The 17,415-nt window shown below is 35.9% G+C and overlaps 1 protein-coding gene and 1 long non-coding RNA gene across 7 annotated transcripts in view; one reads left to right on the forward strand and one right to left on the reverse strand.

The window, feature by feature from the left end:
- Positions 1-17,415, reverse strand: part of Lrp1b (LDL receptor related protein 1B) — a 2,121,147-nt gene that overhangs the window by 538,973 nt on the left and 1,564,759 nt on the right. For all 6 annotated transcript variants that reach the window (XR_010064783.1, XM_063284873.1, XM_063284870.1 and 3 more), the window contains 2 exons: positions 4,655-4,789; positions 3,970-4,099 (listed from right to left, as the gene is read on the reverse strand). Coding sequence is in view for 5 of the 6 variants with exons in the window: in XM_063284873.1 (XP_063140943.1) it covers positions 3,970-4,099; positions 4,655-4,789 (265 nt within the window). In the remaining variant the exon portion in view is untranslated. The remainder of the gene's footprint in view (positions 1-3,969; positions 4,100-4,654; positions 4,790-17,415) is intronic.
- Positions 2,024-3,024, forward strand: LOC134486092 (uncharacterized). The gene is made up of 2 exons (XR_010064785.1): positions 2,024-2,254; positions 2,668-3,024. It is a non-coding gene; the product is annotated as an uncharacterized LOC134486092 (long non-coding RNA).

Genomic DNA, 17,415 nt, shown 5'->3' on the forward strand with positions numbered 1-17,415 from the left:
GAAGGAATTTGAAATGGATATTAAACTGATTTTTAATAATTTGCAAATATTTGTGTATATTTTACATATTTATCTGTATGTCCAAAAATTCAATGAAAGACCTGAATTGAGATCTATTCAAATAACAAAGAGAAAAGACTATAATAGTGTAGGAAATAAAGAGAAGCCATGCAGATGCCCTCTGAGCTGTAGGAACCCTCAGAGAAAACCAGAAACATCATGTATATTGAAGACAGGAATAGAAAACTGAATTCCTGGCCAGATAGTCAGTGGAGGCAAGAGTCCATTGCAAAACTAGGAAAGTAAAACAAAGAAACATTTTTGTCATAAGGCTGTGAAAACTCAGGAATGAGGCAATAAGCACAAACCACAATCCTAAGAAGCTGAGAAATAAATATTGAAAGACTAATGAAACATTTCTGGTTTTATCCAAAAGTGAATGACTTGGACTTTATTTTGAAAGCAAAAGGAAAGTATTTCATTGAGAAGTTTAAGGTGATAAAGTAGAAAAGTATAGAATAGTGGAGTGACATAGCCCAACCCACACTGTTGCTGGACATGTGCTGGACTGTAGGGAAGCCCCAGGGCCTGGAATAATGCTGGGCAACCGGGTTCTCTGGCTCTTGGACAACCAGGTGCAGCTAGAAGTCACTGAAGAGCCAAAAATGGAATCTGGAGTCACAGGGTGGATCTAACCCAGGGCCGGGGTGGGAGTCGGGGTGGGGATAGGGAGCTCCAGCTGGTCCCTTAGGGAGAATCTTTGGCTTGACAGGAGGCAGATTGAGTTTGGTGGCCATCCTGGCTGGGAATACAGAGAAACCTTCCACAGGAGACTAAATAGTGGCTCTATAGGCATATGCCTCCATGCCTGTCCATGGTGGATCTGGATGGAAAGAGTCAGTTCATGGTTTTAAGGCATTTATTGTCATGGCAGAAAGTGGATGAATAAAACCATACCCATAATCTCAGGGTAGCTCTGAGATTAAATACCTTTTGCAGGGAGGAGTGTCTAGGAAGGAAAGCTTATTGGCTAATCCCTCCAGGCCTTTAGGTACCTCATTAAAATGGAGATCTGTCTTGAACTTACATGGCTAAAGGTTATGTCCTTTAACATCTTTGGGGGCCTTGTGGGTGTTGCCTGTGACTGACTGATGGCCACAAATCTATAGGAGGCTGCGGCTCCTGACAGGGACCTGATGCATGGGCCATGTTACTGTCCCTTCAGGGTCTCTGGGTCCTCTAGCTTTGGTCCCACAGTAAATGCCTTGTAAACTTATCACAGTTAAAAACAAAAGAGGTTGGATGGAGTTATCTTCAGATGAAGGAAAGATTCTTCCCCAAACAATAACATTAAGTCAAAGTGTCAGCCAGAAAGGAAGTGCAGTCCCCAAAACAGCACAAGTTATTGTTACTGCTCTTGGTTTCACACATGTACTAGATTGAAAATAAGACCTTATTACTGAAAATATGATATGCATTGGGTACTTGATACAGAGAAACCACACTGGAACAGAGCTGGAAGCGTCTTCTCGGAAAGCTACCTTTCCTGATTTTAGAAGATCTTGCTCAGCTTGTTGGAGAGGAATTGCTATCTGCAATTATATTCAGCTGTGAATTCTTTATGATACATAAATGGTCTGCCTGGAGAGATGTGCCCGTTGGTGCATTAGTAATTTAACTACGGAGGATAAACAACCACTTTCTGATTGTACTTGACTCCCCTTAGAGATGGGAATTTATCTCTGGCAGTATAAATCTGGTCCAAACATGGCTGGAGAGGATATAGTCCTTTAGCGCCTGACTTGGATTTGGTAAGTGAATATGATGTGCCTTTCAAATTGCCTTCTAAATATTTGTGATTATAATCATAGATCAGTAATGCTGTCAACTTTGGTCATAAGGGGCTGTCTTTATTTGTTCAGAGTGGTAGTTCACGTGTTATTAAAGAAACACACTGAGAACAAACAACATAACACTTGGCCCTAATTGGAGCAACTATAGTTCCCTTCAAGGTTCATGCAATGATTTTGAAAGATGAGGCAAAAGGAATGTAAGAGCTAGGTAAAAGGTGCAGCATTGTGCCTTGCTGTCTTTGTTATGTCATAGCTAGTGTACACTGGAACTCTCAGCAGCACTGGTTACCTACCCAAGACATGCTCCACACAGGGACACTCAGCTTCTCTCACATAGTTGGAGAGGGACTAAGAAAGTTTCACATCTCATCACCAGAGGATTTATAAGTAGTTGATGCTTGGTAAGGGGGCTGGGGGTCAAGAGATACCATAACTGCCTGAGAAGGTAAAGATAGCTTTTGGTTGGAGAGATAGAAAAAGAAAGAGTGTAGGAGGAAAGAGAGGGAGAGGGAGAAGGAGAGGGAGAAGGAAAAGGAGAAGAGGAGAGAGAGAGAGAGAGAGAGAGAGAGAGAGAGAGAGAGAGAGAACTTAGTAGTATAACTTCTGATAATATTTCAGTGTGCTAGTACATAACTCTTAGTTCTGATTACTATAAGTATTCCTATTGAAACTGATTGGGTAAACTGACCCCCCAAAATATCAGAAGAATAGGTACTAATTAGAAGGGAAAAGGGGAGAGCCCTACTGATACAGATGAGGATGGTTCTAGCTGTCGTCTAGTCCCATTGGACTGAACAATGGGACCCCAATGTAGGATTTAGAGAAAACACTGAAGGAGCTGAAGGAGTTTGCAACAACATAAAAAGAACAACAATATCAACCAACCAAACCCCACCAGAGCTCCCAGGGACTAAACTACCAACCAGTGAGTATACAAGGAGGCACTCATGACTCCAGCCACATATGTGGCAGAGGATGGCATTATCCAGCCTCAATGGAAGGAAAAGCCCTTGGTCCTGTGAAGACTTGTTTCCTCAATGTAGGGGGTTGCCAGGACCTTGAAGTTGGAGTGGGTGGGTAGCAATGGGAGCATCCACATAGAAGTAGGTATGGGAGAAGGGGGAGAGGGGATAATATTTGAAATGTAAATACATGAAATATCCAATAAAAAGAAGAGATTAAAGGAGAATAAGAGGAGGTAGAGATTATCATAATGCCTTGTGTACTTGTATGAAATATCACTATGGCACACTAATTTGTATGATTAATACATTGTAACAAAAGAAAGGTAGGTCAACTAAGAAATAAACAATTCATAAAGGAAAATAAGTTCGAAGGTACACTAAAATAGAGGAATCAAGGGAAATAGTTTTTCTGTTATCCAAAAATATGTCTGTTTGTATCCCAACAAGTCAGAAGCTCCTATAGGAACTAAGCTTATTCTGACATTTGGTGCTGGATTTTTTGACTAAGACATTATCCAAGCCTGAACTGATTGATTAAAAATTGTAATATTAAATGTGTCAATGCTTAAAACATTTTGCTTGTCCATGTGACTTATCTAAGGGTGAAACGTAGACCATTGTGCCTATGTGCCATGAACTAACAGGAGTGTTAACTAACAGCACTTAAGATGTTCCCATCAACATCTGAGTTGATTAGGAATTGTCATCTTTGGGCACCATCTATCCTTATTCGTTCTTGGTTAGTCATTTTATTTCCAATGGTATAGCCACAGATAAGCTGTGATCTGAAAAATGATCCTCTCCCTCAATGTGCATTTACTCAGGTTTATTTCAACTTATTGGATAACAAATACTAATAACTAAAAATTTAGAAACTAGGAGCAAGTCTAGCTGGGAAAGAGGAATTCATAGAAATTGGTGTGGGATGAGGGAGGAAATAGGATATGGGCATGACTGAAATACATTATATTAAGATAAATATGACTTCATCCTACATGTATTTGAAAAATTTGAATATACTTTCTGTGCTAAAATTATTATGTTGTAGATATTATAAGTAAAATATTGTTTCTGCCTAATTTTTCTTAATATAACTTAATATAAGGAAATATAATTCAGATCCAGAAAATATATGTAAACCTGAAAATTACCCTTTTTCTGGGTGCACGGCTATAGATCTTGGTTGATCCAGGCCTTGGGAAATAATTACATAACGGAAAGAGCCATTGAGTCTTGCAACTTCAATTAAATTGAAACCATGATCTGTCCAATATATGTTGCCTAGGAGAAATACAGAAATGCCCCCAATCAAATTAGAAACAATAGAATTGTTTATCAATTATACTTGAAATTAAGTTTCTCAGTCTTCACATAACTAAGAGCTTGTTTACTTTTCTGATGCATTTGGTAAACATCTGTAATTAAACTAGTTCATAGAGACTTCCCATGCTAATTCATATTTTGCTGCTTTTAATTATGCATTTATACATTGACATAGTTAAAATAAGTCCAAACTTCTCCCAACTGTTGAAAGTATTTGTTTTAACTTTATACTGGCTCTAAGCAAAAGGAAACTTCTTATACTTTGTTTTTCCCTTGTGGACCTCTCTGGAGAATTGAGCAGAGTTAACAACACCAACTCTACATCTACTTAGAAACACTTATCCAAAGGCAGTAGACAGATGAACCAAATGCAAAGAGGATTATTTACCCCCTCGGCTAGAAAGAATTTTTAAGATGTCTGAAACAAGAACCAGAAATTTTTAAAAGATGAATGGGCACCCAAAGAAAATATATAACCGCTGAATAAATAGAAAAAGAAGCCATAGATTTTACCAGCAATCCAGTCAATAGCTATTCCTTCCACTCTCCCCAAGCCATTGGTAACAATGTCTTCTTTCCAAGTCTGGTCTCTTTTAGCTCTGCTGATTTTATTAAGGCCCATGTCTGTCCAGTAGATGGTGTCATTTTCTATTGGAAACACAAAAAATGCATACACACATATTATTAAATACATTGGTATACATATTAGGATGACATCAGAATCATCGTTGAGGGATCCTCTTGAGCAGAATACAGTAGATTCCAAGCATTCTTTGCTATATTTAATTAATATAAATAGTAGCAAGGGAACTATAAAAAAAAGAAATTAGTTTTAACATTTAGAATTTGAAGGGACATTTATGAAAATCCTTTATCGTAGTTTTGATATTGTTCTATTTATTTTTGATCAGTAAGTTTTTGTTCCCATGAAATGAAAACATCTTTTTGTCTAGTTTTTTTCTCCTCTTTAAGAACTTAGTTCTGAGTCATATGACCATATAAATCAACAATGTGAAGGATAATTAACTCAAGAAGCTTTAAAGTACTGAGACAAGAGAAAGCCATGTGAAGTCCTTTCAAATATGTCAAGGATATTCTAAGCATAAGGTCGTTTGATGTCTGTAAAGACTGAGATCATCTCATTGCCAATAATTCCTTTTGAGTATACAATAGCATGCCAAATGTAAACAATAATTCCCTTATACTATTTCTTAGATTCATTTTATATTAATTGATCTTAGAATACTTGAAGTATTGTCCCATGCTATTATCAAGCTTCTAAATAACTTTTTTTAAATATTTTTATAAAAATATGCCGAAAGACTACAAACAAAATATAACATACACATATGCATATGCATGAAAGATAGCAATTATAGGCCAATGATTTTCTGTACAGCTTCTCAAAGGACGTAGAGACAAGTAAATAAATAATAAATTTGTCACCAGCTAAGGTATTATGCTGTGGCCAATGTGGACTTTGAAGGACACATCCTTTGAGAACAATACAATTTGCTTCCAGGACACGGACACACTATAGTAATAAAGACAATGCAATTAATATGAGCCCATTTGTGAGTAAGTCTTGGGATTCCATGTCAAATGAAACATATCCTCAATTCTTCCACCAGAATGGGAGGTGATATCAAACAGCACTGCTCTCCAAACAGTTATATCAGAGATACGGTGCTTTGAAGCCAAGCAGAAGGCAATGTATACACATAGCTATTAGAGAAGCAAGCGTTTCTCTGATCTGTCTGACAATTGATACAGTTTCACCACTGAAAAGGGGACTTGGCAAGAAGTCTTGGCCAAAATGATTTTCTTTTGTATAAATAGTAATTAATATATACCCAGTTCAATGCCTTCCCTGCAGTATTGAGCTCTGTGAAATATGAGGTAAACATTGCCAGGCTGGCTACTTTGTTTCTTCCTTGTATTGATCTAAGGCAATGGATACACAGAAGTCTGTTTTACAGTCTCCCTGAAGCACCTTCCATGGTAACCGATGAGTACCCCCTCAGGCCTGAGGATTCTCTTTACTTACTTGGCTCCTAAACTTTCCCTTAGAGGAGGCCTTTTTATTCAGTTTAGGAACTCACATATAAAAGGCAAGTAAAACTTGACTCCTTTCCTTCACAACTCCTGCAACTACATCCACTCACGGTAGAAATAGGGTTCCATGCCATGAACTTCATGACCCACCCCAAAACTCTGGATCTCTCCATCCTGATATTTTCCACTCTATCTCCCCCTCCCCCATCTCTAGTAAGACTGACTTTCCTGCTTTGGAGGCAAACTAATTCCCTTCAGTTCCAGGGTTATTAATACCACCTTTCCTTTCAGTTGGGAATGTTCTTTTTTTAGAATATTCTTTTCATAGATCTGTGGCAGACCCAAATACCCTCTTCTTAATAAAACATTTCTGACTATGCTATAAAAATATTTCTTGTCACACTTTTTATCCCTCACTGATTTTGTTCTTCTCTATAGTACCCATTAATATCAAAGACATTTATTGGTCCTTTTCTCATCCATAAGTGTTGATAAGTGGGTATTCATGCCATTTCACAACATGTACTTCCATAAAACTTGTTATAACTTCTGAACATAAAAAACACATTTATTTATTGATTTGTCTATGTCTGTCTTGTCTTATAGTGATGTATTTCTTTAAAGCTTTATTCCTAGGAGCCCTGTATGTATCAACTTTAGAGTAAACAGTTGGTGAATTCAAAAGTGAATAAAACACACTATATAAAAACTGGTAGGGATGTAACAAACAGAGAACATATTTCTGACATGAGGGAGTTTATAACTATGTTAAGAAACACAGGAGAAATCATTGGGAAAACACAGGAATGTAAGATGAAGAATTGTAATTAGTAAAGTCATCCATTAAGTAGGACCCTAAAAACGAAAACCACAAAAATATTCTCAGTTTGTTACTCTTCACGTGACTTTCAATCCATGAAGAGGTCCATCCTGTATAACCAGGAACTACATGTACTGCCATTCACTGTATTTATGTACCTATTACGGCATTAACCTGAAAAATTGTATTTGCATTACTTCTTAGAAATAGACTGGCATATTTTACTGTACAGACTATATTCACCAAATTTTACCTGCAAAATAATATTGTACAGCAATATTGTATATATGAGGACCCACAGTCCGTTTTTTAGAGCTAATACTGGGTAATCAGAAGAGACTTGGGTTTGTTCGGTGTTGAACACATCAGCTACCTGACGGTACCTCAGAAGGTTAAATAGAAGGGAAGCAACACAACACTTATTTACATCTAAATCCATTTCCTTAATTTCTCACACATATGTTATATGTGTGCACAAACATACTTTTAATTGAAATTTTGGTTGATATCTGTGAATACCTACAAAATATTTATTATATAAACTGTTTTAATACAGGAATTAAATTCGATCATGATAAATGTTATAAACTCTAAAGACAGAAAGAGTATATACAAAAGGAAAGGAAAAAAAGTCAAGAAGATATTGCCATTACCTTGTGCTGAAATTTATCTTGTTATATAGTTCTCAAACATCAATTCACCTTCATTCAAAAGATACCGACTAATAGGCAGTGCTAAGATTTATTATAGATGTAAGTGTTTGGTCATGAATAAAACAAATACTTTCCCTAGAATCATGGAATTTGTGTGGTGGAATAAAATTTAAAAAATATATTTGCTTGTCTTTTTGGGTGTGAGCCTCCAGGCAGATTTCTGAGTTTGAGGCCACCTTGTTTTACAGAGAGACTTCCAGGACAGCCAAGGCTACACAAGGAGACACTCTTAAAGAAAAAAAAACAAAAAATAAACAAACAAGCAAACAAATAAATGAATTTTCTTGAAAGAGTATGATTTGGTAATAATATAACATAACTAAAGGGAAAGAAAATGTATAAGAAAATATTAATACTTATAAAATATTGTCACTCATACAGTTTTACAGGATATCCCTGAAAATTTTACAATTTCACAAGAATTCTCAAGGAGTACAAGTAGAGAGACTGGCAGACAGCTATAGTACCTTGTATTTAAGCCAGGATTAAAGTTTACTTTGTCATAGTAAATACTGAAAATGAAAGAAATTGAATTTTTTTTTAATTGGGAATAAATTAATTTGGGTATATCAGAACTTACGGAATAACCAATAAGTGTAAGTCTTTTCAAGTCTTTTAAACCTTAAATGTTTATTCTCTTATGACATATTAACACATATTTACTCACTAACTCTTGTAAATAGCCTGCATCTTCTGTTTTAATATCAAAATTTCCAGCATAAATGTAATTTTTCTTATAAAGGAAAATTGTGTGTGGAAATACACAATGTACAATGCACTGGAAAATCACTTTGCTTTTCTCTTTTATTGAAACAGCCATCAATTGACTTGTTGGATAGAAAAAAGTACAAAAGAAGCCAACACCTTGTTTTGACCATTTGTATGTCAATAAAATGGAGAATTCATGAAGGACTCCATCGTTATAGACCTCTTTCCCTTCATATATAAATACAATATCTATATTAATATCACTACGATCAAAAGAATCATCTTCTAATGTCAGTGCCCTTTTCAATTGCAAATAAGTGGAATGCAGAATCTAGAAAAAAGCTTGAGTTTAGCTGTTTGAAAGACCTTTCTTATTTTTTAATTGGTTATTTTATTTATTTTCAGGCTTCCTCTCCACAAACCCCACAGCCCATTCACCTTCTCTTTTCCTTTGTGAGAGTGCTTGCACACATCCCTATCCTCTTCCACTTCACTGCTCTAGCATGCTCTTATGCTGAGAATCAAGCCAACAAAGGAACAAGGGCCTCCTTTTCCACTGATTCCAGATAAGGCAATCCTTTGCTACATATGTAACCTGGAGCCTTGAATCTATCCACATCTATATGTAGGTTGGTGGTTTAGTCCTTGGGAGCTCTAGGTAGTCTGGTTAGTTGATATTATTATTCTTTCTATGGGGTTTCAATCTCCTTCAGCTCATTTACTCCTTCCCCTAGCTCTTCCGTGGTGCCCCTTGGGATCAGTCCAATGGTTAGCTGTGGATATCTGTATCTGTATTGGTCAGGTGCTCGCACAGCCTCTCAGGGGACAGTTATACTAAGTTCCTGTCAGCATGTGATTCTTTGTAACAGCAATAGTGTTAGGGTTTGTTATCTACAGATGGAATTGATCCCTAAATAGGGCAGTTTCTGGATGGCCTTTACTTCTGTCTCTACTCCAGTCTTTGTCCCTGCATTTCCTCTAGACAGGAACAATTCTGGATTAAAATTTTGAGATGTGGTGTAACCATCCCTCAACTGGGGGCCATGTCTATCTACAGGAGGTGGGCTCAAGAGGTTCGGTATCCCCGTTGCTGGTATTTCTGCTAATATCATCCCTGTTTGGTCCTAGTTTCTAGTGGCTAACCCCAGTTCCCAATCACCTACTGCTACACATCTCTATTCAATTTCCCGAGGCTCTGTACTTCTCTCCTCTCTCTTTCCATACTTGATCCTGAACCCCTTTTTTCCATCCCTCTCCTATCTCACTGTCTGGTTCCTTCTTTCTCCTCTCATGATTATTTTTTTCCCTTTCTAAGTAGGATTGAAACATCCACAATTTTGCCTTCCTTTTTCTTAAGCTTCCTATGATCTGTGAGTTGTATCATGGTTATTCTGAGCATTTGGGCTAATATGAACTTATTAGTGAGTACATAACATGTGTGTGCTTTTGTGTCTAGCTCCATCCATTTCATGAAGTCATTGGTTTTTAATATATGACTTTTTAATAGGTACCATTGTGTAAATATGCCACATTTTCTGTATGCATTATTCCATTGAGGGACATCTAGGTGGTTTTCAGTTTCTGGCTATTATTAATAATACAATATAGTACCCACAGGCCTAGTCAGAGAAATTAGACAACAAAAAGAAGTTAAAGGGATAGAAATTGCAATAGAAGAAGGCAAAATATCACTATTTGCAGATGATATGGTAGTATACACAAGTGACCCCAAAAATTCCACAACAGAACTCCTAAACCTGACAAGTTCAACAAAGTAGCTGGATAAAAAAATTAACTAAAAAATCAGTAGTCTTCCTTTACTCAAAGGATAGACAGGTTGAAGAAATTAGAGAAAGAAATTAGAGAAATGAAACCATTCACAATAGCAACAAAAATATAAAATAGCTTGGTGTGACTCTAACCAAGAAAAGGAAAGAGCTGTATGACAAGTCTATGAAGAAAGAAATTTAAGATCTCATAAGATGGAAAGATCTCCCGTGCTCATGGATTGGCAGAATTAATAAAGTAAAATAGCCATTTTGCCAAAAGTAATCTACAGATTCAATGTAACCCCCATCAAAATACCAACTCAATAATTCACAAAGATAGAAAGAACAATTTGCAAATTCATTTGGGATAACAAAAACCCAAGATAACTCAAACTATTCTCAACAATAAAAGAAATTCTAGGAGAATCACCATTCCTAAACTCCAGCTGTATTTCAGAGCAATAGTGACAAAAAGTGTATAGCTTTGTTACAGAGACAGGCAGGTAGATAAATGGAATAGAATTGAGAACCCAGAAATGAGCCCACACACTTATGGTCACCTGATCTACGAAAAAGGACCTAAAACTATCCAGTGGAAAAAAAAATATTTTCAACAGATGGTACTGGTTCAACTGGTGGTCAGCATGTAGAAGAATGCAAATTTATTCATTCTTATCACCTTGTACAAAGCTCAAGTCCAAGTAGATCAAGGACCTCCACATAAAACCAGATACACTGAAACTATTAGAAGATAAAGTGGGTAAGATCCTTAAACATATAGGTACAGGGGAAATTTTCATGAACAGAAGTTATGCTCTAAAATCAAGAATTGACCAAAAGGAACTCGTAAAATTACAAAACTTCTGTAAGGTAAATGATACTGTTATTAGGACAAAACAGCAAACAATAGATTGGCAAAAGATATTTAACATTACTACATCTGATTGAGGGCTAATATCCAATATATACAAATGGTTCCAGAAGTTGGACTCCAGAGAATCAAATAACCTTTTTAAAAATTGGGTACAGAGCTAAACAAAGAATTAAGAGCTGAGGAATATTGAATAGCTGAGAAACACCTAAAGAAATGTTCAACATCCTTAGTCATCAGGGAAATGCAAATCAAACAATTCTGAGATTCCATCTCACACCAGTGAGAATGGCTAAAATCAAAAACTCAGGTGACAGCAGATACTGGTGAGGATTTGGAGAATGAGGAACACTCCTCCATTGTTGGTGGATTTCAAGCTGGTACAACCATTCTAGAAATCAGTCTGGCAGTTCCTTGGAAAATTGTATATACCTGAGAATCCTAGTATACCACTACTGGGCATATACCCAAAGGATATTCCAACACATAACAAAGTAACATGCTCAACTATGTTCAGATAAGCTTTATTTATTATAGCCAGATGCTGGAAGAACCCAGATATCCTTCAACAGAGGAATAGATATAGAAAAATATAGTACATTTACACAATGGAATGCTACTCAGCTACTTAGAACAATGACATCATGAAATTCTTAGGCAAATGGATGAAACTAGAAAATATCATCCTCTGTGATATAACCCAATCACAAAAGAACACGCACGGTATGCACTCACTGATAAGTGGATATTAGCCCAAAAGCTTGAAATACCCAAAATCACATGAAGGTCAGGAAGAAGGAAGACGAAAGTGTGGCTGTTTCAGTACTTCTTAGAAGATTGGAAAAACACTCAGAGGAAGAAATATAGAGACAAAGTGTGCAGTAGAAACTGAATGAATGGTCATCCAGACACTGCCCCACTGGGGTATCCATCCCATATATAGACACCAAACTCAGACAATATCGCAGAATCCAAGATGTGCATGCTGACAGGAGCCTGATATAGCTGTCTCCTGAGAGGCTCTCCCAGAACCTGACAAATACAGAGGCAGATGCCCACAGCCTCTGTGAGAATAGGGTCCTTAATGGAGGAGTTAAAGAAAGGACTGAATGAGCTGAAGAAGTTTGCAATCCCATAAGAAGAACAGCAACATCAACCAACCAGACGCCCCAGAGCTCCCAGGGACTAGATAACCATCCTAAGAGTACACAGAGATGTACCTATGGCTCCAGCCACATAAACAGCAGGCCAGATGGGTTTAGTGCAGAATTCTATCAGACACTCATAGGAGACCTAATACCAATATTCTCCAAACTATTTCACAAAGTAAAAACAGAAGAAACACTACACAATTCATTTTATGGATCCACAATTATGCTTATATCGAAACCCCAAACACACAACAAAAAAGTGAAATTCAGAACAATATCCCTTATAAATATTTATTCAAAATACTCAATAAGATTCTCACAAACAGAATCCAAGAACACATCAACACGATCTTGCTCATCAGTTTCATAAGGTCCCATTTGTCAATTGATGATCATAGAGCCTGAGCCATTGGTGTTTTGTTCAGAAATTTTCCCTCTGTGCTGATGTGCTTGAAAAATCTTTCCCACTTTCTCTTTTATTAGATTCAACATATCTGGTTTGGGACATCATTGATCCACTTGGACTTGAGCTTTGTACAAGGAGATAAAAATGGGTCAATTTTCATTCTTCTACTTGCTGACTGACTGTTGAAACAGCACCATTTGTTTAAAACGCTTTTTGTTTTCCACTGTGTGGTTTTGGTTTTTTTGTCAAAGATCAAGTGACCATAGGTGTACGGGTTTATTTCTTGGTCTTCAATTTTATTCCATTGATCTACTTGTCTGTTTCTGTATTAATACTATATGGTTTTAATCACTCTTGCTTTGTAGTACAGCTTGTGCTCAGTGATGGTGATTCTCCCAGAAGTTCTCTTATTGATAAAAATAGATTTTTGATCTCTATCCTGGGCTTTTTGTTATTGCAGATAATCTTTAGAATTGATCTTTCTATCACTGTGAAGAATTGAGTTGGAATTTCCTGGGTATTGCATTTAATCTGTAGATTGCGTTTGGTAACATGACCATTTTTACTGTGTTTTTCCTGACAGTCCATGAGCATGGGAAATCTTTCCATCCTCTGAGGTCTTCTTTGATTTTTTTCCAAGACTTGAAGTTCTTGCACATAGATCTTTCACTTGCTTGATTAGTTTTACACTAAGGTATTTTATATTATACATGACTATTGTAAACAGTGTCATTTTGCTAATTTCTTTCTTAGCCTTTTATCCTTTAAATAAAGGAAGGCTCCTGATTTGTTTGATTTAATTTTATATCCAGCCACTTTGCTGAATTTGTTTATCAGCCGTAGGAATTCTCTTTCAGAATTTTTGGAGTTGCTTATGTCATATCATATCATCTGCAAATAGTGTTTTCATCACTTCTTCCTTTCCAATATGTACTCCCTTTGACCTCCTTTTGATGTCTAATTGCTCTAGCTAGAACTTAGATAAATGTATTGAATAGATAAGGGGAGAGTGGGCAGTCATGTCTTTTCCCTGATTTTATTGGAATTGCTTCACATAAGTAGACACTATTAGTTAGTGGGATTAATTTTAATGCATTCCTGTGTTATCTCAAACAACTTTCTCCTAATTAAAAATATAGAGACTAGATTGGCTGTTGACTTCACTACTTCATATCTGGAGGATTCAACCAGGCGTGCCTTTTACGATACTGAATATCTAAGACATTATAAAGTCTCTAAGGACTGTTTCAACAGTTTTATCATCCAGAGATGATAGTGTTTCTTGTCATGTAAGTGGAAAAAAAAACTTAAGCTACATTCATCTAAGCAATTCCTTCAGACGTTATATTATAAAACACAAATCATTGTTTCAGCTTCTCCCTCATTGACCAGAATTTACCTCTTTTCTCAAAGGTTCAGAGGAACTGATGAATGATGGTTTAAATAATTAAAGTCATAAGCATTTTGATATTTTAAAATGTCTTATATAGGTAAAACATTCATAAAAAGAAAGCAGCCAGGATTTAGGTAGAGAGGAAAGGTGGAATAGTCACAGGTATGAATCACACTACATTTTAGTAGACATTTAGTAGACTACATTTTAGTTGACTGTGATAATCTAATGTTTTAATGGGGTAATATCTGTGTATCACAGGAAAAAATGAGTGAAAGCATAGCTAAATAATAATATGGACATCTCAATGTAAATGGAGATAGACTACAAAGTATTTTCTTTTGCATTCTATGAGGAAGGCAGCTTCAGCTTTTCTTTGGTCTCTTATCAATACATGGTAGATAATTGATAAACAGTTTTATCTGTACTAAATCTAAATGTGGGTGGGTCTCTATCTAGTACATTGTTGAGACAACCTATTAGATAATAGAAAACTCATTAGCATGGTTAGTGAGACCACAGATTTTTTCCAAGAATTTATCAAAATAAGTGTTTCAATAAAGTTTTATACTACTTTTATTGTATGTATTAACTGTACATGGCAATGTTTTTCATAAGGACATTTTCTCATGCATGTATCATGCACTTGATAGGTCTTTTCATCTTCCTGTTTCTTCTTCAATTTCTTTCTTCACTATTTAGAAATTATCACTGTTAAAAATTTCAAATTGGTTAGATCTTTTACAAGTTATTTTTAAGGAAAGTATAAATAGATTACTTCCTGATTTCTTTTCCTAATATCTTTATTATAATTTTTCAAGGACCTTTTGATTATTACATGTTAGTTTTGTTACTTAAAATGTATGTCTGAATTACCATTTTACTGGCAATGTCTTTATAGTCTTTTATATGTAATATGCCATCTACAAATAAGGGTATTTTGATGCCTCCTTTTGGGTTCTCTCTTATTTTTTTCACTTATTGCGCTAGGTAAAATACAAACATTATAATGAATAGGTATAGATAAAATGTGGACTAGAGATGTGACCCAGTCATTTTTTTATGAGGACTTGCCTTTGGATCCCAATACCCACATAAAAAGCAGGTCATGCACATAAAAAGCAGGGCATCACTACATGCGCCCATGGCACTTCTACCCCGGATGATGGAGACCAATCATATGATGGCTACTAGAGACTGTCTTATAAAACCTAAAAATAGATATGAATTTCAAAGATTTATTTACGGACATCTCTATTTATAAGAGACTCCTCCCCTTGTTTAGCTGAGTTCATAAGCCCAATTCATCTGTTTCAATATGGGGTTTCTTCTCTTTCTAATGTTTTTACAATGAAGTAACAGTATGAGTCCTCAAAGTTCATGAAGACATGAGACAAGTTGTCTATAAGTATGTTCAGTTTGTTGATAGATTTTATATTTGTTTTCTATAAGATGTTTTATCTATGACAGTTAACATACTCTATTTCTTTATGAATAAAACTATTATAACCTTTTTATGACTTTTAGGCTTTTAATCACTTTTACATGTTTTAGCATTCATTGCTAATGGAGACAATATAAGCTCAAGGATGCTCAAGCTACATAGAACCTGTTATATACATTTTGATTATTGACATCAGAAAAATATAGTTTCCATTGGTCTTCTGTCCTCTGGCCATCTACTTTGACTCAGGCTTTAATTATTTGCCTAATACCTTCAGATGACCTTGTACCAGATACCTTTTCACTTTTATAGTCATAAATGTGCATATTTTCAGTAATATGTCCTGTCATTCATTACCAGTGACCTTAATAGACAAGCCAAGAAATATAATTGTTCGCACATTTATGAAGCTGCCTTAGGGCCCAGGAATTCATTAATTCCACTGGCTTATCTAAGATAACAGTTTCCAGTCTGTTTCTCATTTTATGACATTGACAGATATGACAGTTATTTCCAGTGCAAGCCCCCATCTCCTATTCCTTCAAAATCACCTTTTCGATATAGTTTTAAGAATAAGAAAATTTCTCATGCCACTTCTAAATTCTTCCATTATTATAATTCTCAGCTTGATGATTCATTTCTGTTCAATCCCAATTTGACCTTACAACTCTTGACTTTAATCAGTTTGGACTTTACAACAAACACTAGATCATTCAAAAAAAAACATGAAATACATACTCAAGGAGAATTCATAGAAATTTGACACAGAAAAGTTTATTAAAACATAAAAGTTCAAAATTAGTCTCTGGATCTTTATTCTATATGGGCATTTGTTATATCCTCCACAAGCTACTTAATGGTCCTGTCTTATAGTGCATAGATAAAACACTGTATCCCTTACCCTTTCCTATTTTCCTACCTGTGTTTGGCATGCCTTCCTCTTTCCATCAAAGGCATCTTCTCTCAATTTCAGTAACTATTTGTGTAGTTTAGAAGTTCTTAGAATTGCCAGTGAAATTTTTAATAACAATGGCACAGCTAGGCTGCTAAGATTTTAAATCACTTATCCCAAAGTCCTGCATAGATTAAATACTACATGCAAACACAAAGTGGTGGTTGTTGTTGGATGTTAACTTATTAAAACCAAGTTTCTCCTGAGAAGAAGGAATGTCACTTGAGGAATTGCCTATATTAGATTGGCCTTTGGCTATGTGTATTGATTTGAATATACTTGGCCCAATGAGTGGCACTATTAGAAGGTGAGGGCTTGTTGGAGGAAGTGTGTTTCTATGAGGGTCATCTTTGAGACCCTCCTGGTAGCCCTGTGGCAGCCAATCTTCTCCTGTTTGCCTTGGAACAAGATGTAGAACTCTAAGCTGTTCCTGCCTTCTTAGAGGCTGGCATGCTCTTGACTTGATGATAATGGACTGACCCTCTGCACCTGTATGCCAGCCCCACTTAAATGTTGTCCTTTGTAAGAGTTGCCTTGGTCATGGTGTCTCTATACACCACTGCAAGCCCTAACTAAAATACCATGTCCATGACACATTTTCCTAGTTGTAGTTTGATATATGAGGGTTCAGCCCACTGAAAGCAAAAATATTCTCAGGCAAGTGTGATTTCTATAAGAAAGCTGAGCAAATACAAATTTGAGAAAATCAAAAATAGCAAACAAAATTTATGAAAATGTTAAAATCTTGATATATGTATATATTTAAAATCATAATAGTAAGCTCTTAAGCAGATAATTTGAATAAGTAATTTCTTAATACTTGAATGAATGAATATAAATTAAGTAAATCTATTGGTGTTTGTGGTAAGCTGTGCAATAGATGAGAAAAGTTTAGTGAAACTACTACAACTGCCACACAGAAATTATTTCACAATGAAATTAAGTCAACAGAAAAGGACCAGGTTTTGTAGTTATTTTCTTTAGATTGTTGT

The sequence above is a fragment of the Rattus norvegicus genome, chromosome 3, assembly GCF_036323735.1.
Source record: "Rattus norvegicus strain BN/NHsdMcwi chromosome 3, GRCr8, whole genome shotgun sequence".
NCBI classification, from domain to species: Eukaryota; Metazoa; Chordata; class Mammalia; order Rodentia; family Muridae; genus Rattus; species Rattus norvegicus.